General features: G+C 36.5%; 7 protein-coding genes across 9 annotated transcripts; 4 read left to right on the top strand and 3 right to left on the bottom strand.

Moving 5' to 3' along the window:
• Nucleotides 1-203: 203 nt before the first annotated feature.
• On the bottom strand, nucleotides 204-2,178 carry LOC105964210 (protein LYK2). The gene has a single exon (XM_012988742.2). The coding sequence runs from the start codon at nucleotides 2,166-2,168 to the stop codon at nucleotides 204-206; it is 1,965 nt and encodes a 654-aa protein (XP_012844196.2). The 5' UTR covers nucleotides 2,169-2,178.
• Nucleotides 2,179-5,920: 3,742 nt separating this feature from the next.
• LOC105964341 (uncharacterized protein At3g27210) lies at nucleotides 5,921-8,351 on the top strand. 3 transcript variants are annotated; one of them, XM_088819157.1, is made up of 4 exons: nucleotides 6,081-6,536; nucleotides 7,402-7,497; nucleotides 7,810-8,004; nucleotides 8,059-8,351. In XM_088819157.1, exons 1-4 carry the CDS (start codon nucleotides 6,344-6,346, stop codon nucleotides 8,199-8,201), a joined length of 627 nt encoding a protein of 208 aa, XP_088675283.1. In that variant the 5' UTR covers nucleotides 6,081-6,343; the 3' UTR covers nucleotides 8,202-8,351. The 3 variants fall into 3 exon arrangements, with proteins under 3 accessions (XP_012844331.2, XP_012844326.2, XP_088675283.1); XM_012988877.2 differs by having other exon boundaries at nucleotides 5,921-6,536; nucleotides 7,417-7,497; nucleotides 7,810-8,351; XM_012988872.2 differs by having other exon boundaries at nucleotides 5,951-6,536; nucleotides 7,810-8,351.
• Nucleotides 8,352-8,619: 268 nt separating this feature from the next.
• LOC105964666 (triacylglycerol lipase 2) lies at nucleotides 8,620-11,134 on the top strand. The gene is made up of 9 exons (XM_088819155.1): nucleotides 8,620-8,886; nucleotides 8,999-9,112; nucleotides 9,311-9,451; nucleotides 9,554-9,664; nucleotides 9,828-9,968; nucleotides 10,067-10,110; nucleotides 10,225-10,304; nucleotides 10,421-10,516; nucleotides 10,621-11,134. The coding sequence occupies exons 1-9, from the start codon at nucleotides 8,692-8,694 to the stop codon at nucleotides 10,938-10,940; spliced, it is 1,242 nt and encodes a 413-aa protein (XP_088675281.1). The 5' UTR covers nucleotides 8,620-8,691; the 3' UTR covers nucleotides 10,941-11,134.
• A 71-nt stretch (nucleotides 11,135-11,205) lies between these two features.
• LOC105964361 (Cupredoxin superfamily protein) lies at nucleotides 11,206-12,214 on the top strand. The gene is made up of 2 exons (XM_012988889.2): nucleotides 11,206-11,509; nucleotides 11,610-12,214. The coding sequence occupies exons 1-2, from the start codon at nucleotides 11,338-11,340 to the stop codon at nucleotides 11,969-11,971; spliced, it is 534 nt and encodes a 177-aa protein (XP_012844343.2). The 5' UTR covers nucleotides 11,206-11,337; the 3' UTR covers nucleotides 11,972-12,214.
• Nucleotides 12,215-12,253: 39 nt separating this feature from the next.
• LOC105964240 (uridine/cytidine kinase UKL1, chloroplastic) lies at nucleotides 12,254-16,561 on the top strand. The gene is made up of 14 exons (XM_012988766.2): nucleotides 12,254-12,668; nucleotides 12,790-12,881; nucleotides 13,376-13,445; nucleotides 13,571-13,689; nucleotides 13,805-13,901; nucleotides 14,022-14,101; nucleotides 14,202-14,396; nucleotides 14,782-14,865; nucleotides 14,955-15,015; nucleotides 15,130-15,190; nucleotides 15,491-15,584; nucleotides 15,691-15,763; nucleotides 15,864-15,946; nucleotides 16,031-16,561. Exons 1-14 carry the CDS (start codon nucleotides 12,476-12,478, stop codon nucleotides 16,175-16,177), a joined length of 1,449 nt encoding a protein of 482 aa, XP_012844220.1. The 5' UTR covers nucleotides 12,254-12,475; the 3' UTR covers nucleotides 16,178-16,561.
• A 242-nt stretch (nucleotides 16,562-16,803) lies between these two features.
• On the bottom strand, nucleotides 16,804-20,620 carry LOC105964172 (chloride channel protein CLC-b). Its single transcript, XM_012988697.2, has 6 exons — nucleotides 19,855-20,620; nucleotides 19,560-19,760; nucleotides 19,263-19,440; nucleotides 18,536-19,068; nucleotides 17,291-18,449; nucleotides 16,804-17,185 (listed from the first exon to the last, which is right to left on the bottom strand). The coding sequence occupies exons 1-6, from the start codon at nucleotides 20,028-20,030 to the stop codon at nucleotides 17,078-17,080; spliced, it is 2,355 nt and encodes a 784-aa protein (XP_012844151.2). The 5' UTR covers nucleotides 20,031-20,620; the 3' UTR covers nucleotides 16,804-17,077.
• Nucleotides 20,621-23,450: 2,830 nt separating this feature from the next.
• Nucleotides 23,451-25,102, bottom strand: GHS1 (Ribosomal protein S21 family protein). The gene is made up of 2 exons (XM_012988880.2): nucleotides 24,587-25,102; nucleotides 23,451-23,850 (listed from the first exon to the last, which is right to left on the bottom strand). Exons 1-2 carry the CDS (start codon nucleotides 25,009-25,011, stop codon nucleotides 23,742-23,744), a joined length of 534 nt encoding a protein of 177 aa, XP_012844334.1. The 5' UTR covers nucleotides 25,012-25,102; the 3' UTR covers nucleotides 23,451-23,741.
• Nucleotides 25,103-25,111: the final 9 nt, after the last annotated feature.

Here is a 25,111-nt window from a genome sequence, read left to right as displayed (position 1 = left end):
TGACGTAATAAATTTAATATAATTGATCGTGGGATTTGACTACAAAGTTGAGGAACAAAGATAAAATAATTTGTTTCCACTATTTTAATAAAATAAAAAGGGAGAGAATGAGAATGAAACGCGCTTCTTTGAGCTTTTTTTTTTACCTACACATATTCAACAAACACGACTTAATATTTCCGTGTGGAAAATAATTAAATATTTTATTTAAAAAAACTGAAACGGTCATCTTCCGGCAATTCTTCAACCAATCTCAGCATCTGGTCAACGATTTCTCCAGCATCAGGTCTCAAAGACGGCTCATCTTCCACGCAAGCTACCGCCAATTTCGCCACAACCACACCCCTCTCAAACGAATATTCCTCCCCCAAAAACGCATTATCCAACCACGCTTTCAATTCCTCTTCCGATTTCAAAACACGCTTTATCTCATCACACAACTTAATTACCAAACTACCCTCACCCCGCCTCACCGCCGGTTTTCCAGACAGAACCTCTAACAAAACCACCCCATAAGCAAATACATCGATACTCGGTGATATTATTCCTTCACCTACGTACTCGGGTGCTAAGTAACCCTTGTTGCATAGTTCTTGATCCTCGTACACATGTTCGACACAATTCGCCATACCGAAATTCCCGAGTTTCGCGTTGAAGTTTTCGTCGAGGAATATGTTTCGACTCCTTATGTTTCGATGGACGTAGCCCGGTTTGGTTATGAAGTGCATGTAGTACAATGCAGTTGCTACGTCAAGACATATTTTCAGCCTTTGTTTAAATTTCAAGAAGCAATTGCATGAAGAAATGAATTGACTCTTGATCGCCAACCCGCCGTGGATCCAATCCTTCAACGAACCGTTTTCCGCGTACTCGAAAACCACGAATGAATCAGGACCGTCCATCACGCATGTTCCCAAAACCCTAATTATGTTCTGATGAATCATTTCATTGAAGAGGCGAAAATCGATTCTCGAAACGAAATGTGACGGGGTTCGTTTTATTGCCATGTTTTTCCCGTTGAGACGGCCGTGAAAAACTGAACCCTCTATTAGGTTACTGGAACCGAAATTATCGGTTGCCATTTGTAAATCCTCGTACGAAAAATTTCCCATTAACATATTCGGATCTTCGAGTTTCTTATCGGTTGAAGTTCTTACACTTAAACTCAATCCTTTCAGTTGATCCCAATTTTCTTTCTTGATTGAATCATGCCTCTTTTTCTTCCAATACTTGATGCAGAAATAAACAATCGCCGAAAATATCGATGTGCTAATAATCAGAAGAACGATTACGATAAAAGCTACTACACCAAAATTCTTTTTATGAGTTTTCTTTTTGTGGGAAATTTGAGGTTGGATTGTGGGTGGTGGTTGTCTGAAACTAGGGTTCTGAAGTTGAGGTTTGGGCGAGAAGAAGCCGATAATATTTGGTTTGCCTTGTACAGGAATGAGAAGAGTTGCATTATTAATTAGGTTAAACCCTCCTTTCGAGTGTAGATTATTCGCAGAAACAATAGCTTGAGTAGTTACATTGAATTGCAAAGCCAATTGAGCAAGTGTGTCACCTTGTTTAACTGGATAAGACACCAAATTCTTGTTGAATTCATCTGATGAAATCGATGATAACGGGCAGGCGCACTTCAGCGGAATCGAAAGGCCGATTCCTCCATTAAGATTCTTCGCCGAAGAAATACTAGGGTTTCTCCGATGAATGACTTGGCAGGTTGTTAAGCCCTCAAAAGACCGAGCAATACCGTCGAAGCTTTCGCCTTCAACGGTGGTTCTCGTCACTTGCGCTTCGAAAAAACCTCCGTTGTTATTCGCGTTGCAGTTGCAGTTAATCGGGATCAAAATAGGCTGCCCGATGGAGAAGACAACGGCCGTGGGGCCCGCCGAAGAGAAGCCGCCGTTGGCTTGTGCTATAACAGAAGGGCTGATGTTTAATAAAGAGCTGAGATTTGAGAGTGAAGAGTAGGTATCGGAATTGGCGCGAAGAACGGCGTAGGTGTTGCAGGATCCCCGGAATATTCCGTTGCTGTGGTTGCAAATGTAGTAGCCTTGTGGAGATTTTGTTTGGCAGCCATGGAAGTTTTTACCAAGAACAGATAATACAAGTGCATGCACGAAGATAACAAAAGCTCCAAGTTGGATTTTTCTTCTCAAAATCATAATTGCATTAATATACAAAGTATTTATTTTCTTGATTATATATATATATATATATATATATATATATATATATATATATATATATATATATATATATATATATATATATATATATATATATATATACACATGTAACTCCTTGGTTTCTGCTTTAGAAAACCCTAGATCACTTTAATTAATTGTTTGGCATGGAATTCGAGATATATGTTAATTGTTTTCCTAATCACACATTAATAATTTATGATTTCGATTAGTGTTTATTCTTCTAATATTTTATCAATGTTGAAGATAAAGAGTCGTGGAAATAATTAATCAATTATTATAATATAGAAATATGTAAAACAAATGTATAAAAGAGTGACCGTTCACACATGTTTCTTGAATGGGTTCTCATTTTTTATAAACAATTTTATTTTGGATGTGTATTATTAATTAATTGAGTTCACAATCACATGCATAGTTAGGTGATTAAAATCTATTTAAAGTGGAACAAATGTTAGTATGTTGTGGTTAATTAAATAAGCAGCTGCCAAATTGGTGAGAGTTAGTTTATGAATAGTTAATAATATGTCTGATTTTAATTCCGCCTAACTATTCCATCAACCAAACACTAGTTATTTGTCATTTTCTATTCCAACAATATTAATAATTGTACATCCACTTTAAGCAAGTAGAACTCAATATAGCTGGAGAAATTTTATGATTTTATCTCGTTTTATTACGTTGCGTTTCACACGAATATTGAGTAAAAATAAATTGGTATCTGAATAGTAATAACTAAATTAATCATTCAAATGTATAGAAGAGAAAAATAAATAAATTATTTAGACCAATTTACTTAATATAATATTGATTTTGGTGGACTTGGATCTTGAAATACGACACAAGGAATTCGTATTATTGTTTGATATTTCCCATAAGTTGACAAGAAAATTGAGAATTCAACAGACTTTTAACTATTATTGTTGATTTATCGTTATCGACTCGTCGTTAAACTTTTAGTGGCTTGGCTTGTCTCGGCTCGGCTCCTTCTCTGGCTGTTTGGCTTGTAACCTAAATGTAGTTCCAATTAATATTTTGAGGGTAAATTACAACCAACCCTATGTATGGACAAATTATAAAAGGTAAAGTTCAAAATACCTACCTGAACTATACCCAACGTATAAAATACCTCCCTGAACTTCAAAATGTACCGAAACAACCCCTCCCATTTCTCGGTCAACGTTAAAAAGTGCTAAAAAATGTACCCCTCCCATTTCTCGGTCAACGTTAAAAAGTGCTAAAAAATGTAACACCGTTAATTCTAGAGTAAAACCGTTAGTTTTAAAGGGGTTTTACATATTTGCCCTTACCATCTTCTTCTTCCTCCTTTTCTTCTCCCTCTTTTCTCTTTTCTCTTTTTCTTTCTTTTTTCTCCCTCTCTGTTCTTCCGATAAAAACAATTCCCAGAATTTTATCATAAAAAAAAAAATTCATCTTTTTCATCAATCACTTCTCTCTTTCTCTCTATTTGAATCATATGAAATCCTAATTAACTCCAACCATTTTCAGATATGAATCGTACTTCATCTACCTCACAAATCACAATCGTCTCCACAAATGGGTCAAGTTATCCTCAAATCCACGGTGACGCTACCTTTGTTTCACCACCACCACTACCGTCGTGGTCTTTCCACCCCCTGTGTGAACCTCTTTTCTCCACACCAAAACCTCCAAGAAATTCAAGAAGAAACGCAGCCGCCAACCAAACCTCATCCCACAATTCGAAGCCATCCTCCTCAGAGATGCCCATTTCAGATTACTCAACAAAATAAAAGATTTTCTTTGTGTTAAATTTCATCGAAGTAGATTTCAAATTCATGATGGGACGACGTGAATTTTGGTGGACAATAAAATCAGAGAATTTTTTTTTTTTTAATTTATTCAGGCGGAGGAAGAGGTGTGGTGGTGGTAGAGGTAATTCATGAATTTTTTTTTGGTGTGAAATTGCAATCAAGTCCCAAATTAAAGTTTTAAGAAATTTAATATAATTGCAATTTGGCCTTTATTGTTTTTCCTTTTTGCAGTTTACTCACAAACATATATATTCAATAGAGGGGTAAAATTGTCCAAAAAATAGAACAGCTGGAATAAATGTAATACTTTAAAAAAGTCTACAGGCCACATCAGCAAAATGGACGGATTTTTAACTGAGGGGCTGTTTTGGTTCATTTCGAAGTTCAGGGGGGTGTTTTATACGTTGGGTATAGTTCAGGTAGGCAAAATGAAGTTTACCCATTATAAAATAAAACCTCATGTTTGGGTAATTACAACCAACCCCTTAACTATAAATTTTCTTATACATGCATCCTTTGCGGTATCAAATTTAGTGGATTCTTCTAAATTATATGGAATATTCTCAATTTTGTACATGTTTTATCCCATACAAACTCTGCATTTTGAAGCAACATGTTCATAAGTTGTGTTTTTTGGCTTGTATATATCAGATTGTGGTACATCAGAAACTGCATTTTTGCACAAAATGAGTACAAACTAGATAACATTCCACATAATCTAGAATATTATGTTGTGAATTTGACACTGCAATGGTGGACTTGTAAGAAAGTTCATAGTTGAAGGGAAATGTAATTATCCAAAACATGAGAGGTTTTTTCGTAATTTGATCATACCTAGAGTGTGGTTAGTAATTCACCGTTAATCAAAGTCAGTTTATTCAAAATTACCCTCATTAGGAGAGTTGGTACCTAGCCTTACTAATAGCGTAAAAGATTTAGGGTTCGAGTCCCCCTCCCCTACTTTCCCTTTTAATGACTTGAATTACTCAAAAAAAAAAACTGTAATCTATGATTAGCTCGTAGCCGATCCTCAAAAGCGCCGCCGACCACTTTTATTTATCCTTTTAGTTCTGATTTATTTTTAATTTTTAATTATAATTAATTTCGGGCAAGTAGTCAGAAAAGAACAAAAGCCCAAATAGTAAAAACTCCAATAATTCCACCTTTTTCGGTGGGCCCAAAAGCCATGTTCTTTTCATTTTCACACACTCACGCACACATACATACAATCAGTGTTCTAAAAATCGGCCGAGGCGGCCGATTAATCGGTCGCCGAGGCGGAGGCGGTCCAAAACCTTTACGATTTTAGTGTAAAGGTTTGAAAAATCGGTTTTTTGCCTGTGAGGCGGTTTGAGGCGGTCCGAGGCGGTCAAACCTTTAAGGCGGGTCAAACTTCGGTGGCAAAAATCCGCAAAAAATCGGTCAAAAATCGATTTTTTTTTTTTTTTTTTTTTTTTTGTTTTTATAAATCAAAATAAAAGTTGGGATTTTAATAAAAAAAATGAGTTTATGCTTTATTTTGTTTATGTTAATTATTATTGTTTAAAGAACTAATGATGTATGCCAAGAATGTATGTAAATTCAAAAAAAATTGCCTTTTTATTTATGTATTATGATCTTATTATGATTAAACTTTTATTATGTTATTAGAATATATACATGATCGAGATATAACTATGTTTAAATATATTATATTAGAATATACACATGATCGAGATATAACTATGTTTAAATATTTTTTATCTATGTTTTGAGTATTTATAAATAATATCTACAAATATATTATATTAAATTTTAAAAACCGATTTATTTCCGATTTATCACCGATTAATCACCGCCGCACCGATTAATCGTGAGTCGGTGCCTGACCGACTCGGACCCGATTACCGATTTTTACAACCTTGCATACAATTACTTAGCTTTCAAACCCCCTCATAAATCTCTCTCAACTTGAGATTTTTTGATCCATCACATTTTATTTTTTGTGTGTTTCAATCAATTTTCAATGGCATCATGACTTTCATCGTCTAATCATCCCTTTGTTTCCCCTATAATAATTCATTTTATTCAAGTGAAGGGGTAACGCTTGAAACGCCCCTCCCCTCCTTGCTGTTTCTTCTTCCCTGTCCCTTCTCCTTCTCACTTCTACTTCACTCTCTCTCTCTCTCTCTCTCTCTCTCTCTCTCTCTAAACTCTCTCTCTAAAAAGTGCCCTTTTTGTGTGTTTCTATGACGGAGAAATAAGGAACTGTCTTTATGTGTAAAGGAAGGTGTTGTTGATGACTTGATATATATGTATGTAACTTAAAAAGGGGAAATACCGTATACGTATTTTGTAGAGATGGGTTCGTGTGTTTCGGTGCACAAACACCCGGATTCTGCCTTCAGGCTCCGTTTGTCAATCGGGTCCAAAAACGAAAAGATTCTCATCCCGTCGCCGGTCAAAGACAATTCCGACACGGTCAACGTTGGGGATCGCACTGTTCCAGTGGCAGTGAACTCTCACTTCTCACCCACTCGTTTTCCTCACGCTGGTATTATTATTTTTCTCTGTTCTAATTTAAATTTAATTAATTCCGAAAATTTCTGGTTCAAAACTTCAATTCATGATATATTATTACCGTTGCATCTGTTGTGATTTGGGTTGTTGACATCGTTATGTACCTCAAGCAAGCTGGCAAAATTTCTGTGGGGGCAACCAATAATGTGGTTTTGAGTTGTTTGTACATGCTTTTTGTTTCTTCCCCAATCATAAAATTGAATTTATTTTATTTTATTTTGTTTTGTTACTTTTTACTTTTTCTCTTGGCTCTTTACTCAATATGATTGAATTAATTAGTTTTGCGAAAATTATACTTTTCGATATTTGCTATTCGAATTCTGTATCACTCCAATTTAGATGGTTTATATTTCTCCGGATTTTTCGTTATTTGTGTTATTCGAAAACTATACTATTATAAGAGACTTTGAAATAATTCTTTGTGTTATGAATGTTTTCGTTATGTCGGATTAGTGGAGATGGAAACCTATGCATACTTCGAGTAACGTGGAATTTATTCTGGTAGGTGAATCAGTTATTACTGAAAATTGAAAGACGGAAGTTTTTTCGTAAAGCAAGCATGCTATTTGTTTTAAATGTTGCAGTCGCTTGTTTAAATGAAAACTGACGAGTAGCCCTCCGGAAAACCTAACACAGTTGGCTGATGTAGACAATGCATTTGTTGCTAAAATTCGAGGATTTTCCACATTATGTAGGACCTAACAAACCCATAACTCTATCCAGATCTAAAAATTAAAGAATTCTTTTTTTTTTTTTTCAATTTCGAACAACCGGACGATGAAAAGTGGGTGCGTTTTTATTACAATGCAGACCGATTAATGTTTATTGACTTATTGCAGACCGATTTCTTGCAGGTAGCAAAGATGAAGCCTTCTTTGATTCTCAACCATGGTTAGAATCAGATTGTGAAGATGACTTTGTTAGTGTTAATGGTGGTAAGTAACACTCTGCAACTTATCATAAAATTAAATTCTTTTTAATTTTACTCGAAACTTCATTTTCAGCAGTCTCTATTATGTTTCTAGTTAAACGTTTCTGTCCGTTTTTCGTTCAAAAATTCAATTGACATTAATTTAGCCTTTACCTTACTTTATAACAAGGTGTAATTGCACAGCTGCCCATTAGTTACTCCCCTATCCTTTTTATTAGTTTCTGACAGAGTTTGGTTTTGCCATATTCGAGATATTTTACGATTTATCCATTCCGAAACTACATCAATTTTTTTATTTTTTTATTTTTAATTGTAGATTTTACACCGTCTCGTGGAAGTACACCAGTTCACCACAGCTTCTCGATTGGAGTTCTACAAGTTAATAAAGCTCCTATATTAGTGGAAGAAACAGCTGATTCTGTAACTGAATCGTCTACTCCAGATAAGAAGAAGAGACTTTCTGAACTTTTCAAAGAGAGCTTACGTGTCGATAATTACGCTGACAATGAAAATGCTGCAGCCAATAAAAACGAGACAAGTGGCACCCCTGGGGTTGGTGGTGAAAGAACTACTCCCACTCCCAATGGAGTCCTTGCGACTGAAGACAAATCTTTAAAGTCTGGACAATGTTGTCTTCCTCGGTTGCTCTCGAATCGTAGCTTTAATGAACGGAAAAAGAGGATGAGCCCTGCTCGGAGCGTTGGCTGATATATTTTATTATTGTTTTTTATGTTCGAAAATTTTGGCAATAATTAATTAATGTATATGTTGATAATTGGTGAGCCAGCCAATTTCGTATGGAACTTGTTTGTTTTCACTTTTCAGAACTGCTTGATAGTGAGAAATTTACACGAAAAACTCCATTGAAATACAGAGAGAGAGAGAGAAAACGTTTTCTGTACAAGTACAAACGTGTTTTCGATCTATAAGAAGTAAAGCAACTACTGCAAATATGATGATCAATTGTGTATATCAATCAATTAGTGCTTTTCAGATTGTGTCTTATCTTAACCATGTGTTTGGATCTTTCCCGATAAAATTGCAGAAGCTAAGTCAATTAAGACAGGAGCCTAGTATTGTGGACAATGACCATTTCTTCCCTGATCCATTTTTCCTGTCTTAATAATGATTAATTAATCACTTGTGCAAACACATAAATAAAGAGATTATTTAGTTAATAAAACATTACAAATCAACAATGGTTTTAAACAGCTTCTCGAATTTAGCTTTTCTGACCTCAGTATTAGTAATCTCACTACACCTTCCTCATCGAGCGCTCTCCTCCAGCCACGGTGGTTTTCTGCTGGAAGATAAGGTGGCTCGGCCGCCAGCAGCAGGGATGTGCGCCGCCGCTGCCGCCACATTACATGGCTATAAATGCCAAGAATTCCAAGTAAGATCGGATAGCTAGCTAGTAATTAATTAAGGCCCGGCCAGTTTAATTCTTTTTTTATAGTATTATATATTAATTAAAGTGTTAAAATAGAAGTTATATATGTTCTTAGGTAACGACTGATGATGGCTACATATTAAGCGTTCAAAGGATCCCGGAGGGCCGGACAAGAGTCCGTCGCGGCCATAAACGGCCGCCGGTTTTGCTGCAACACGGCATTCTTGTTGTACGGATTCTAATATTTATTTATTTATATCTTTAATATTTTTTAAAATTTTTTTTACCTATATATAAATAGGAAGGAAAAAAAAAGAGTTCCATGCGTAAAATTGAGTTTCATGCGCAATACATACAGTCTAGAAGAGAAGAATGACAGCTGTCACTGTAAAGAAATTGTATATCTAATTATAATAAAAAAATGCAGGATGGGATGACGTGGATGCTGAATACTCCCCAACAGTCGCTTGCCACTGTATTAGCAGACAATGGATTTGATGTATGGATTTCCAACACCAGAGGAACCCGGTTCAGCAGGCGACACCTCACCCTTGATCCTACTGACCCGGTACAAACACACACACACACACACACACACATTTTTTTATAATTAATTAATTGACAAAAATAATTTAATTTATATATGAATTTGAATATATGATGACGTCAGGAATATTGGAACTGGACATGGGATGAATTGGTGACTCATGAATTACCAGCAATCATTGGGTTTGTTTTCAAACAAACTGGTCACAAAATCCACTACGTAGGCCATTCTATGGTAATTAATTACATATCCAACTCAACCAATTAACAATATAATCTTTTACTAATTACCTGCATATATATTGTAATTGTACTGCAAAATTAATTAAGTACTTGTAACGAGTTCATGAGTTGTACTTGTACCTTATGGATCGATAAGTGTGCGTTAAAAAATGCAGGGAACATTGATAGCTTTGGCTTCACTATCGAACCGAAAACTTCACAACGTTAAATCGGCTGCCCTGTTAAGCCCCGTCGCTTACCTAACTCATATGAAAACTGATCTTGGTATTGTAGCAGCTAATGTCTTTGTTGGTGAAGTAAGCACATTAATTAATGCATTTCTTTCATTTTCACTATTTAAATTATTTTTTTTGTTTTCGATTTTTCTAATTATTAATATATTGGATCCCAACAGATCTTGACTACAATGTTTGGGATGGCAGAATTCAATCCAAAAGGGTATAATTAATAATTATGGATGCATGCCTTATAAACTAAGAAAAATCTATTAAGCTTCATCTTTATTTTGTTTTAATTAATTATATTAATGTTTTTTTTTTTGTATTTCTACAGAGATGCAGTAGCTATGTTTCTGAATGCTTTGTGTGCTGGTTCTGGCCTCAACTGTTATGACATGTTAACTGTACTTACTGGTATTTATTTATTTATTTTTCTTATAATTTCATCTCCGAATTTGTTTAATTTACATTATACTACTAACTAATATTTATTCCACTTACATAATTTTACAACGTTATTATTATTACAGGAAAGAATTGCTGTCTGAATGCATCTACTGTTTATACTACCCTGAAGAATGAACCCCAGCCCACCGCAACCAAGAACCTCGTTCATTTTGCTCAAAGTGAGTTTAATTACATTATAAAAAAAAACAAAAACTTAATACTCTTTTTTTTCAAAAATAAAAATAAAAATAAAAATAAATTACTGCATTTGTTGAACTTGCAGCTTTTCGATACGGAGTCCTGTCCAAATTCGACTATGGCAACTCTAATTTTGAGCATTACGGTGAATCGACCCCACCTGTGTACAATTTATCGAATATCCGACGTGATTTTCCACTCTTCCTAAGCTACGGTGGACAAGATGCACTATCTGATGTTCAGGATGTTGCTACGTTGCTCAAGATACTAAAGTCGCACAAAAAAGACAAGCTTCAAGTTCAATATATCAATCACTACGCGCATGTCGATTTCGTATTGGGGACCACCGCCAAAGACATTGTCTATAATCAAATCATAGCCTTTTTTAGAAGACACAATAAATAAAGTTTTCTAGTAGAAGCTCTAGCAAGATTAACTTATTAATTAATTCACTGATTACTAGGATATTGATTAGTTAGTTGCGTAATTGAGTATTATTTACGTTTTAGTACGAATATACTGTGTTAGAATAACATCATTATTATGTCGATTTTTGATAAAGTACATGAAAAGCATTTCCTGTTTGAACAGCACATACATTTTTAGCTTAGGTTCGAAGCGAAGCTTTGAACTTATTCCATGTAACCGACTACCAGAATTCGCTTAACATGCAACCAATCATAATTAATTTCAAATTCAAATTAAATTTCATCACTATATAGGGGTATGACTGATGCCTCATAATTATTATCGAAAAAATTAACGAGTGCCAATTGTAGTTAATTAATTAGTAAGAAACACAATGAAGATTTGTGGCAAATTTGTGTTGCTGTTGTTAGTGATTCTTTTAACGGTTTTTGAGAAACGAGCACTAGCGAAGAAACACGTCGTCGGAGGAAGCCAAGGCTGGGATGAATCCACAGATTTCGATTCGTGGGCATCTGCTCAAACATTCAATGTTGGAGATGAACTAGGTATATTAAATATACGTGCTTAATTAATTACTCAAATTCGATTCAAATTTGATTATCGTTAGTTATATTTTTTTTTTTTCAAATTTTTGTATCCGTATAGAGTTCAAATACACTCCAGGATTGCACAGTGTGGTTGAACTGGGAAGTGAAAGCGCACTTAAGAGTTGCGACGTTGGCACTTCGTTGAACTCGTTGAGTTCCGGTAGTGACACAATCAAGCTAACCAAGGCCGGTACGCGATACTTTGCTTGTGGTACATCGGGCCATTGCGGACAGGGTATGAAGGTTAAGATCACGACCGTAGCGGCGGATTCATCCTCCTCCTCCTCCACCACCACCACCACCACCACATCTCCGCCGGGAGCCGCTCATTCTGCTTCTGCGTCTTCCGACCGATTTCAATTTCTCGGTTTATTTGCCTCGATTGCCTCGTTCGTGGCGTCTGCTGTGCTTTTTGTCTAGGCTATAACCGTTTTCTATACTGTGGTTATTTTCTGAAATGCCACTTTACAAATTACATGTGTGTTGATTCAGCATTTTGTTTGGTTTGTTATATATATGAATGAGTTAGGAGTTAGTTGTGAGGAATCGAATAGCTTTTGCACGTGTCTAATTTTTTTTTTTTATTAATAAAATTATAGTCATGACTCATGAGTTACATGTGATCCTTGAATAAGATTCCAACTATACCCTTTTCACATTTTATTTCAATATTTGAAGGAAATATTTGTAATTTGTTAAATTATTAAGCTCATCTAAAATTTAAATTTATAAAGCTCATAGTTTATAATTGGTAATTTCCGTAATAAAAAAATTGCAAGGGGCAGAAAATAAAAGGAAAAAGGGTATAATAAGTGGGGAATGGGAGTGGAAAATAAGCCAAACGAAAAAGTCTGCAGCACGCACCCAAACGCAGCACAGTATTCCAACTTCAAACTCGAAACCCCCTTTCACTAAACAATAAAGATGCCGGAGGAGACGACGGCTATAGACTACGTTATGGAGGCGGCGTCGGGACCGCACTTCTCCGGCCTCCGTCTCGACGGTTTTATGTCCGCCACTTCGTCTTCACCACGCGCTTCTGCCGCCGCCTCTCCCACTTCGTTTTTTCACCCCGTCGTCTCCGATTCCACCGCGCTCAAGCAGCCTTTCGTAATTGGTGATTTAATTTCCTTTTTATGAATTGGAATTATAAATACTGTCTTGGATTTGTTTTTGGCTTTGTTTTTCTGATGACTTGTTTTGATTCACTTTTTTTTTTTTTTAATATTGTCGAGCAGGGGTTTCTGGGGGAACGGCGTCTGGTAAGACGACCGTTTGTGATATGATTATTCAGCAGCTTCATGATCATCGTGTAGTGCTCGTCAATCAGGTTCTGAATGGTTACGTGTTTTTTTTTTTTTTTTTTTTTTCGTATTTGCTCTTACTTTTTTGCTGTAAATTCTCGAGTTGTTCTTCAAACACCATTAAGCAACGTTATATCCTATTTAGATCAGCAATTGGACTCTTAAAACTACATTACAATTTGTAGAAGCGGTTGCAGAATAAACTAGAATTATGTGTTGAGGGATGTGCAAACGAGATATTCAACATTCTGGAGAACCTACAAAATGGTCCTTTGCTTCTGGAAATTTCTAGAGTTTGTATTCTTAGATAATGATGTCAACAATGGTGTTTTTAGGCAGTTGTTTGGTTTCTTAAAAAAATGTTTGGACCTTCCACCCGATTTTTAGAAATACCTGGCTGCCTGTTTACAGACTTAACATTGGGCTCTCCGAAACACTAGCTACGAGAAATGTAGATTTGAGCATTTTAAATTATAATTTAACGCAAAATTTGAACATATCCTAACCTGATCTAATGCAGGATTCTTTTTATCGCGGTTTGACTCCTGAAGAGTTGAAACGTGTGCACGAGTACAATTTTGATCATCCAGGTGACTTAGTTCATGATCTGAAATTGTATCTTCATTATACTAATCCCAATTGTTCGGACTTGAGTTTGATACTCGATTTTGTATGGAAATCATTTAGTTTAATTCCCACAAGTATTTACTTTTAGATGCCTTTGACACGGAGCAGCTCCTTGAGTGTGTTGGGAAGCTAAAGGCTGGTCAGCCTGTCCACGTTCCTATATATGACTTTAAATCACATCAAAGGAGTTCAGAGAGCTTCCGCCAGGTACACATCTTGAATTTTAATATTATAAACAGCCTAGAGCTTTAATGCAGATTGCATTGTTAGTTTGCAGCATCATTAGTTAAATCCCCTGAAATACTCACACTGCACAATTCAGGTGAATGCATCTGATGTAATAATACTGGAGGGTATTCTTGTATTTCATGACCAACGAGTGCGAAACTTGATGAATATGAAGATTTTTGTTGACACAGGTTAACATTGAATCAGTTTGCGTTATTTATTCATTTTGTGTTGCTGTATATAATTTGAAGTTTGGGCTAGCAGCATTCAGTCTTTTCTATCATTTCTTTTGTTTTGGTTGATTGATTCAGATGCTGATGTGAGGCTTGCACGTAGAATAAGACGGGATACAGTTGAGAGGGGTAGGGACATAAACTCAGTCCTTGAACAGGCAGGCATCTTTTTCTTTATCTTTCGTGACTGAAGATTGATATTGTTTAATTTATTCCAAAACTAAAATGTTACTTCTGTGATTATTATCCTTGGTACAGTATGCAAAATTCGTGAAGCCTGCTTTTGACGATTTTGTTCTGCCATCGAAAAAATATGCTGATGTTATTATACCCCGTGGAGGTGATAATCATGTTGCGATTGACTTGATTGTCCAACATATTCGCACCAAGCTTGGCCAGCACGACCTGTGTAAGATATATCCTAATGTGTATGTGATACAGTCGACTTTCCAGGTATCCCTTATAAAATCTTCTTTCCGTTTCATACTAACTTGCATGTAAAATTATTTTCGGAAGACAAGAAAATAAATTTGCTCAACATTAGCAGGTTTTTTTAATTTCAGTTTTTAGGTCTCCAAATGTGGAGGGGGAGTGAAAAGAAAAGAGTGTTATGTTGGGATTGCAACAATTGACATGAAATTGGGCTATATCATAGTTTAATCACTAGGAAATGCTATAAACACAGTTGGATTGGGAACTTCCATCTTTAAAAATTAAAACTTACAGTTACTCACTATAGCTCTAACTTGTATTAATCAGCATCGATATCTTTTAACTTTATAACTGTGGTATTTTTTTATTTGTCCTTAAACTCGACATCTATGACCTCTATGTACAGATAAGAGGTATGCATACCCTGATTCGAGACCGAGAGATATCAAAACATGATTTTGTATTTTATTCCGACAGGCTTATCCGTCTGGTAATTATGAATTCTTTTTTACCACTGAAAATCACAACCAGAGAATATGTCCCAAATACACAGCAATTTTTTCACGTATGATTTTTCAGGTTGTGGAGCATGGTCTTGGCCACTTACCCTTCACCGAGATGCAAGTTGTCACTCCAACTGGTATGCATAACAAAGACACGTACTCTTGAGGGGTCTACCCTTAATTCATTTAACTTACTCAACTACTTCATTGAGACTAGAGCACTTTGAAAGTTTACGGTTTTTCTGATGCAGGGTCTGTATATACCGGTGTCGATTTTTGCAAGAAATTGTGTGGGGTTTCTATCATTCGAAGGTAAGAAAATATGTTCAATGTGATGCTTAAATATGAGTTCATTGTATGTTAGGGCCCGGGATCTTAGACAAATGCAGACTTCTTTTCAATAGGTTTTCTTTTCTCCTTTCATTTCTAGTAGGTGGGTTAGTATTAGAGTTAGTCTCGCCCGTGTTTCTCAATTCTGTGTTTCTGTATTCAAATTTTAATTACTCTTCACTGATAACTGTCAGATTTATTCGTTAAATGTTTATTTTCTAATAAATACGAGATTAAGGATCTGTTTATAGAGAAGGTATTTTGTATTTTCTTCTTAACCAGTGGTGAAAGCATGGAAAACGCACTGCGTGCTTGTTGCAAAGGGATTAAAATTGGGAAAATCTTAATCCACCGTGACGGTGACAATGGAAAGCAGGTTGAGTTTCTGTTTTCTTAAGATTGAGCCTCATAATTTTTTTTTGACAATTTTGTGGGTTTCTTTCCTTTTTTTGTTTTAACAAAATTTCTCCTAACCTAAACAGCTTGTATATGAGAAACTTCCTAACGACATTTCCGAGCGCCATGTCCTTCTCCTTGACCCAGTTCTTGCTACAGGTATCTGTTACATGAAGTTATTGCTGATGTATTCATTTGTGTATACTTTGTTTTGATCTTTTTGCTGAGATCTGACCAAAAAAAAAACTTATCCTTCCAGGTAACTCTGCTAATCAGGCAATTGAGTTACTCATACAGAAAGGAGTTCCAGAATCACACATTATATTTCTAAACCTCATATCTGTGAGTCATTTCTTTGTGAATAAAAAAGTTTCTTTTTTCTTAGTATGGAATTGAAGCATATTCTTATATTTGTTTTGTATGCAGGCACCCGAGGGAATACATTGTGTTTGCAAACGTTTCCCCTCCTTAAAAATTGTGACCTCAGAGATTGATGTGGCACTGAATGAAGAATTCCGTGTGATACCTGGTATGGGAGAATTTGGTGATCGTTACTTCGGCACTGATGATTGATCTCAGGCTTCTGGTCTCACCCATTTGATGCATTGGGTCTGCTTTCTATTGTAAATTAAGTCTGCTGAATGCTGATGCTTCATTATCGACTCAATCATGTACCTTTGTCGAACAAGCTTTACCAGTATATAATTTCTATGCACCCTTGCCAAAGTTTTCAGAGTGGTGCTCTCTCTAAAATATTCTTGTTTTAATCAGTACTAAACATTTGGCGCTAACGCTCCAAACGAGGGAGCATTTGTTTTGGGTTACTCCACTAATGCCTCATTTGGGGTAAGAGGTTAAACCGACCTCAAAGGCCCCCTTAATTGTGTAGTTGAATATTTGTGGTCTCTTCTGGATTAACAACTGATGCATATTTTAATAAATGCGCTGTTACTCAAACTGGTTGTTTTCATGGCCATTTGGGCTCTTATGCAAGTGTCAGTGGAGTGGTTTGTACTATTGGCAGGATCAATATGTTATTTCCAATCCATGCTGGAGGCAGCCCTAAATAATCTGTTTGCCTCAATATCAAGGTTGTTCATATCTGGTGAGGAAATTGTTGCCTTACATTTACAAACTTTAGGCTGCAATTCTGTTAAAGGATTTGAAATTTGTGAACTATTATGATTGAAACGGACAAAAAAAAAAAAAAAAAAGATTTGATTATTCATTCATTTGGTACCGTTGCTCCATACAGACCAAGTGATTCTAAGAGATGGGATGTATTATGAACTGATGTATACTTCAGACAGTATTTTACGGTGAGAAATGGTGTACACTCCTCTTTTTACTATATAAATATATATATAAAATATGTGCCTATGAATCTGGAGAAAAGAATCGAAGTGTTCCACAAAATCATGCTGCGATATTTCTGGCAACGCCACAAATGCTTGTATAGTAGCTGTTGGGAGATCAATGCCCTTTCTTATTTGCCTTGGACTTTTCCAGATGAGGAAAGGCACTCAAAATATTGTGAGCTATCAAGTCCTGCCTCGTCAAAATCCCCACCACCGGAGAAACCTGTCAAACAATCAAAACCAATAGGTAATAAGAACATGTTTCTGTCAAATGATGTTTCATTTATACATATATACATGCATATATAGTTATGGTTCTTGAACTTACCCCAGCTGCTTGATATTTAGGCAGAATGAGCATGTGTCGGAGCGCCAATTGCCTAAAGAGAACCATCGCCTTCGCAACCGATATGCTCTCCACCACAGTGTACGGAGTTGTATTGGTCAAGGGATGTAAATCAACGTACATCTCCATTTCGTCCTTGCTCACAGTTACCTCTTCAATGGTAGCACCCCTTTCAGCTAAATCCATGCACGTAAATTTCTCTATAACTTCCCATTCCTGCGTTCTTCTCCTCTCTTTCAGGAACAACTTCTTCTTCAACACTAAAAGGAGGTGGGCCCTCAAGATTAGCCCATGCAGTTCATTCGCACCGTTTGGCGAAGAACCCATCGATGGAGTAACTCCACAATCCACAACTGGAAAACCGTTATACGTTGTGTTCTTCAATACTTCCACTATACGGCCCACTTTCTCGACCCCGTTAAGAGTGACAATTGCTGGTTTAGCATCTGCAAGCTCACCAGCTGTGATATTCCTCATCCACGGCTCAGGATTTGCGTCCAAGAACGGCAGCCCTTTAAGCTCCAGGATTATATCGTAGATACTCGGATTGAAGCAATCTCCGACGGTTTTAGCAATGAGAAGAACCAGCATTGTTATAGGCAGTAATAGAAGGTTGTTGGTAAGCTCTAGAAATATGACACAAAGGGAAACAGTCATTCTCATAGAACCAGCCATGAGTGAGGCTGCACCAAGAACTGCGTAAAGCCCCTGATCGATTCTTGTGTAGGGCCCCATTGCCATACCGAGCAAACGCCCATAAGCTGAGCCCATTAGAATGATTGGGAGGAACAAGCCCGAAGGAACTGCTATTCCAAAGGTGATGAGTCCTAATATGCAATACAGTAGAAAGAAGATAATCAGGGAGACGATGTTGTATTCTGTTGCTGTGTTTATGGAGAATATGCTTCGAACAGCATCGTCGTTGGTTGTGAGGAGAAGAGTGGCTAGGTCGTTGTAGTAGCCGCTCGGGCAGTTGAATTGCTTGAAATTTCCTGCCCCACCGGTATTCGGGCAGGAAGAAGAATCGGGTAACGACTGATCACAAGGCTGGCACTTTGCAAGAAAAGGAAGTCCGTAAAGGCACACAGAAGTGAAAATAGAGACACTCAAGCTGAGGATAAGCTTAGGAACTTTCCCCTTCCTGCAAAAAAAGTTGCCATAAAAAAAAAATACTGAGATTCGAAATTGAAACTTAGTTAGGAAGAAAATGGTGGTGCTTATGCTTACTTATTTATGACATTGTAGACTTTGAGGACTTTGTGGAGAAGGTAGTTATAAAGGCTTCCCAAAACGCCACCAACAACTCCGATAACAGCCACAGGGATAATATCCACTACATGGTACCTCACAGAGACACCACTCACATCGAACATGATTAAGCCTCCTTTACCAAACAGCCCACATTCGCCGGATTTGCAGTATTCCATGGCGGCTCTAAGCACTACAACCACCACTGCTGTGCTGAAAAAGGTTCTCCAGAGAAGAGCACTTCTCCACCATGTAGCCACCTCTTCGAGAGCAAAGAGGACCCCACCGACGGGTGACCGGAAAGCTGCACATACACCAGAAGATGAGCCGCAGGTGATCAGATCTCTACGGTCACGATCGTTGTTGAAGTATCTCAGCCAACGCCATCTAATTCGGTATTTTTCGGTCCCGCCTTGCCCTAATAGCGCAGCAATGCAGCTCCCGATGTGCACTAGAGGCCCTTCTTTGCCAAGATCCAATCCAGCAGAAACAGCCCCAATGCTTCCTATTATCTGTAATGTACCTCAAAATTTTTAGTCTATTACTCTGCATGATAGTAGATTTTGCACTCTCTTCTGAAAAACCGTTTTAATTCTTACATTTTATCTATTTTCCATTGCCAAAATCAGGTACCAATGCAAAACACATAATATCGAATAATAATAATAATTTCTTTAAGTATATATATTTGTAGAAAACAATGCACCTTAACAATCAATTGTGTTGCACCAAACATATCAGGGGTGTCAACTCCATTTAAATAAGCTTTAATTTCAGGAATTCCAGGTCCAGCTGCTGTGGGTGCAAAGCAAACACAGAGAATCGCAGCTACAAACGTCAGCAGAAAATTTGCTCCAGCCATATATACAAATCCCATGAGGTATCTGCCAATACCCATCACATTATTTTCAGTCATCTAATTACTCAAAAAAAAAAAAAAAAAAAATCACTAATCATGATTAGTGATGATCAATTACTACTGCAGATCATGAGGCATTATTACCTTTCTTGATCGATGTACTTAACCACGGCCCGGAGTTTGTATCCGGCTATATTTTCAACAGCAAGATTGATGAGAGTTGCTATGACTCCAGTGAGAAGGCCAACTAGGAAAGCAAGCAACCATTTCAAGAAAATGTACTGCAAAACTTGGACTTTTGATCTGCTTCTCCAATCTTGCTTGAACAGATCATTCTCATTGATCCTGTGTGTCAGGTACGTACACAAGTTTATTTCTTCTATGTTCAGTATTGTGAGTTATATATATAGAAATTAAGTTTAGATAGGTAGGTTCTTACTCATAATCCAAGCTCTCTATATGAGAAACCTTGGTCCCAACAAAGGCGAGTTGATTGGAGGAAAGTGTTCTGTTTCTTTTGAGCAGTGACTGATGGAGATCATCATGGCCTTCTTCTTCGTCTGGTCTTTCTATATTTGTTGCTTCTGCTTCTAACAACTTGTTCAGCTTCTCCATCACTACTCTCTCTAACTCTCAATGGATGAAACAGAGAGAAGAGATAGAGGAGAGAGAGAGAGAGAGAGAGATAAGTAGAAGCTTGTCTGCTTAGGAATCAGATAACAATTCCAATAGAAAGTAAGGTGTTCCTCTCTTTTTGGAATATTATAACAACTGGTAATAGGCACTGGACAAATTTGTCCTTTTCCAGAGAGAACAATGCTTGCGTGTGTGTGTGTGTGTGTGTGTCTAAATGTGTAGGAAAATTCTTTCTTGGAAATGGAGTCTTATATAATGAGAGGAAGAGGTTTAAATAAGTGAATAACTAATGATGCACACACACATAAATGTGGGTGGAATTCATTTTAAGATGAAATAATGCGTTCTATAGTAAGCAATTGGCAGTAATGATGAATGTTCAAAATAGTAAGATCCTACCTACTTGTATAGACACTTCAAAATTTAACTTCAATAATGAATGAAGTCTTTACCTTTTTTCTTTTTTTTTTTTAGTGCAATAATTAGATTTAACATGTGATGATTAATGTATGATCAGTGAATTTAGACAAGATCTGAAGGGCAGTTGGCCGATTATCTTTTTGTTCTTTGCAAAAAGGAGCAGTTGAGGTACAATAAGCCTACAAAGTTGTTTTGTTGTCACCTAGTAGTAAATAATAAATATTAGTATTTCCTGGTATTATGTTTTTTTTCTGACCCATGTGGCGAATGGGGATCAACTTGACAATGGGGATCTGTCATGACAGGTAAGCACCAATCTGGTTGTTGTGAACATGTGTATCTTTCTTCTCTAGATCCGACGGTGCCTGTAAACTGACCTTCCACTTACTCCAGGAGTTGTTTTTATCCAAAATATATATATAAATATAATTGGAGCAATCAGTTGGTTTGAAATTGAAGAACCACATTTACGTCGGTGTCTTGGCCCCACCCCCCACACCCTCTGACAAGTTTCTTTTTTTTCTTTAAGAAATGAAAACATGGGTTTCATGTGAAGTTGGATACGACAAATGTCAGCAGCTATCCCATGTTCAAACTTTTCCTTTTTTATTTTTTTACTTTTTTTTTTTTGCTTGGACTTTTAATGTTCTAAACTTGAACTTATTTGAACTTAAATTCTTATATTCCAACATATGAATTATGAAGTGATTTAAATTTGCAGGCACTTAATAAATATTTAATAATTAATATAGTAGAATTATCTATAACTTTCAGTTTGGTGACAGGTTGCTTGAAGCAATTACTAAAATACATTGAAGAAAATATTATGAAGCATCTAAAGGAAGAGAGTGGATAATGCTTGTAAGGTCAGTGTTAGACAATTATTGGTCGGTCCAAAAAGTAGTATTTTTCATTATTGTTATTATTTTCTTTTTGTAATAATAAGAATAGTGAGTTGATAATCAATTATATATGCATTACTATTACGTAAGACGATGTCGAGGCGCCAAATCTGTGGGACAAAATAAAGGATGTGTTGGATTTACGTTGGCCACAAATTGGGAATTTGTGATTGCCCAAATGCACCTCACCTTTTTTAAGTATAATCCCAAGTCAATGGGGGCTCAATCTTTTGTAGGTCAAAAAGCCCATTTCAAAAGTTAGGAGCATAAGCTATGTTCTTTTGTTAACCAAAGAGATGATAGACTCCTATATTTAATAAGCTATTTTAAGAGTTATGTCTTATTTTGGAATTAACTTTTAGGTACTATTAGTCATAACCCCCTCAGTGTTTTTTTAATAATGGGAGATCCATTCCCTTTTTCATTATAAGTGATAGATCCAACTTTTCTATTATTCCAAATTTACCATCTCTCCTATTCACTTTCCATTACTATAATATACACACACACACACACACACACACACACATATATATATATATATATATATATATATATATATATATATATTATAAAAATCATTTATTTATTTTAAAAAATAATTATTTTAAAAAAAAACTATTTTTTTAAATATATTATTTTCCATATTTTTTTAATTTTTTTTTTAATTTTAATTTTTTTTAGTTATTGGTTTTTCAAATCGACTATTATTTCCGAAAACAACTATTTTTCTTTGAAATCAACTATAATTTTTGTTTGGCTCAATTTTCTTCGTAATCAACTATAAAATTACTAAAAACAACTATTTTTTTGTTTCTTTATTTCCCGAAGCAACTATAAGAAACTTGTAAAACGACTACAAAAATTAGTGGTTTACAAGAAACTTGTAAAACGACTATAAAAAAGTAGTGGTTTTCAATAGCAGATGTACCAAATAAAATCAACTACAAATTAATAATATCGATCATAAAAAAATCAAAATCAACTACAAAATTGTCGAAATCAACTATAAAATTATTGAAATCAACTATAGAATTATTGAAATCAACTATAAAAATCGAAAACAACTATAATTTACCTAAATCAACCACAAAATAAAAAACCTCAATTTCAAAGAGAACTGAGTACGGGCTTCGTGAAATCAAATGATGCCGTTTCGAGAGCTTTTGTTAGTGTGCTATGGATGTCAGGGTTCTCGCGCCGCTCCACATCTTCGACCTACCAATCACTCTCAAGTGGAGCAAGGACAAAAACCTTCTGGTGTCATCCGCCAATTACCAATCCACCACATCAGATCGCCGTCGAGGAAGCCTAAAACGTTGTTCCATGCCTCCCTCTTTGAGATGTTGTCGGGCAGTCTGTGTAATCTCCGCCGTTGTCGCGCCGCCAGTCCTCGTCTAGGGAGATGGGGATGTCGAGAAGATGGTGGGGAGCGGTGGCAATTGAGAGGCGGCTGGGCAGAGATGGGGATCGATGGCAGGGAAGAGAAAGGAAGAGAAGCGAGATGGCAGGGGAGAGAAGCGAGAGAGGTGACGGCAAGCGGAATAAAAATGAAGAATGAATTAGAGAAATAGGGTTTGGTGTTTTTATGTAGTAATTTAAGGGTAATATAGACATACCATATATAATTTTGATTTATGCTAAATTAAAATATAAATATGGGGGGTTCTCACTAATATGCAAAATGAGGGTATATCCATCCTAATATAATCAAATGTTTTAGGGGGGTTTCACTAATTATCCCTAACTTTTAAAGTGTTTGGATAATGATCTAATAATCTATTTTACTCATTAGAATAACTTAAATAAAAAGATGGATTAGATGTATTTTTTTTTAAATATCATATTTACATGTATCTACACACACCAATGCAGATGTGTATATTTTTATGTGCTTATGAATAATAAAGATTTACCCGATAATATTTCACCCGGTGTAAGTTGTAACATAGTATAAACCGTAATATTCTCCTTCCCAAGTTTCATGTTAACATAGGATGCTTTTACCCTTGTTCCGTTTTTCCGGTTTACATCTCACGTGTAGTTTAAAATTAAAACATTTATCAACCCAACATCGAAATGCAAATAAATATCTATTTCCAGGGGAAGTTCAACCGAGCTCAATACACAGTTTACTGAATAAAATTTCAATTATACAATCTGGACTGAATAAGTGAAACAAACACAGACTCATCATCCCAGTTACATTCTGTTACAAAAAAATAATATAGTAGTACCTTCGATTAGTTCATCACAAAGGAAGCCGATGAAACCTCAGTTTTCCCACAAGCCTTTCGAAATAGTAGGAAGATAACAACAACAGCAGAAGAAAAGGAAAGGGAGAAGAAGTTACAAATTGGGATTGTGATCAAGAAGGAAGATTTCCTTCGGGAAGTTCCCAGTTGTCATCATCATCCTCTCTCTTCTTACCACCCTCTTGTTTATCCTGAGGTGCAAATTTTGCTTGAAAAGGCCTCCTGTTCACATTTTCCAATATAAATTACTTTGTCATTAAAATCGTTTTAGGAACTCGTCGAAAATTAACCCGCGATTCGGCGAATACAGAAAGATGATAATTTTGAAGGACATACATAAGACGTTCACAGCCTCTCTTGTCCTCAGATTGCAATATAGAAACATAGTAGTTCAAACTAAATCAATCTTATTACTATATAAAGAATCTCACTGAATATAATGAACCAACAGTATTAGAACTATGGAGCAAATTAAGACTGGAAATCGAACATATCCCCGATCCGAATCAGCCCTCTAAGAAAAAATCGATTCCGATTCCGATCCCTTAACGCTCAGATTCAAACTTTTTCAGCAATGCAAATCAATAATTTCATCAACCGCATCTTTAAAAACATTTGTCTATTCATAAGATAGTATAAACGATTGTTACCATTTCCAGAACTATGATACAACTAGAAAGAAAATAAATCGAGACTTCTTATCCGATTAATGGTGTTTCCTGTCCAAAAATTAGAAATGAACTCCAACTCAATTACACCAATTCAATATCAGCAAAAGTTCAACATCCAAAATCTACTTAATTGCAACAGATTTTTCTTAAAGTCTGATAATTGCGTATCTAAACAGGAAAACTAGGTTTCATTTCATCAATTGTGCGCTAATTCTAAGCTTCTAGCCATCAATGGTGGAAAAATAAAAAGGCGCAAACAATACTGTACGAAAAGAGTGAAAGAAAACCTGCGACGATTGCGCTTAGCGGCGTCGCGAGTCCTGCGTTTCTTCTCGTCCTGCTTGTTCTCGAAGTACTTGCGGCGCTTGCACTCCTGGATGATGCCGGCGCGCATCACCTCTCTCCTGAACCGGCCGAGCAGCCTCTCGTCCGGTTCGTTATCGTCCACTATCACCTGCACGTTGTACGCCGACCGGAAGTACATAGTGTTCGCGTTGGCCAGCGACGGGCACACCACCTGCATGACGTCATCCCGGGCTGCTTCACTCGACACGGCTAGCGGGCCCCACCCCGGCCTGCTGCTGGTCGATTCCGGCGGCGCGGTGGCGGAGAGATGAGACGGCGGAAACTTGATCGACGGCGTGGGCGCGAGTGGCGGTGGTTTTGAGGGGGTGAAGAAAGAGAAGAGGTTCGCTATAGATGAGGTTGCCATGGCTGGGAAATTGGGGGAGAAATTTGTTTGTTTGGGAATTGGGATAAGGCTGATTAAATTACAGCTCAAAAGTTTTCAATTGGTTTCTGAAATGATAAAA

This window comes from Erythranthe guttata, chromosome 6, assembly GCF_056151865.1.
Source record: "Erythranthe guttata isolate IM_541 chromosome 6, IM_541, whole genome shotgun sequence".
NCBI classification, from domain to species: domain Eukaryota; kingdom Viridiplantae; phylum Streptophyta; class Magnoliopsida; order Lamiales; family Phrymaceae; genus Erythranthe; species Erythranthe guttata.
This window is presented reverse-complemented; position numbering and strand designations above follow the sequence as displayed.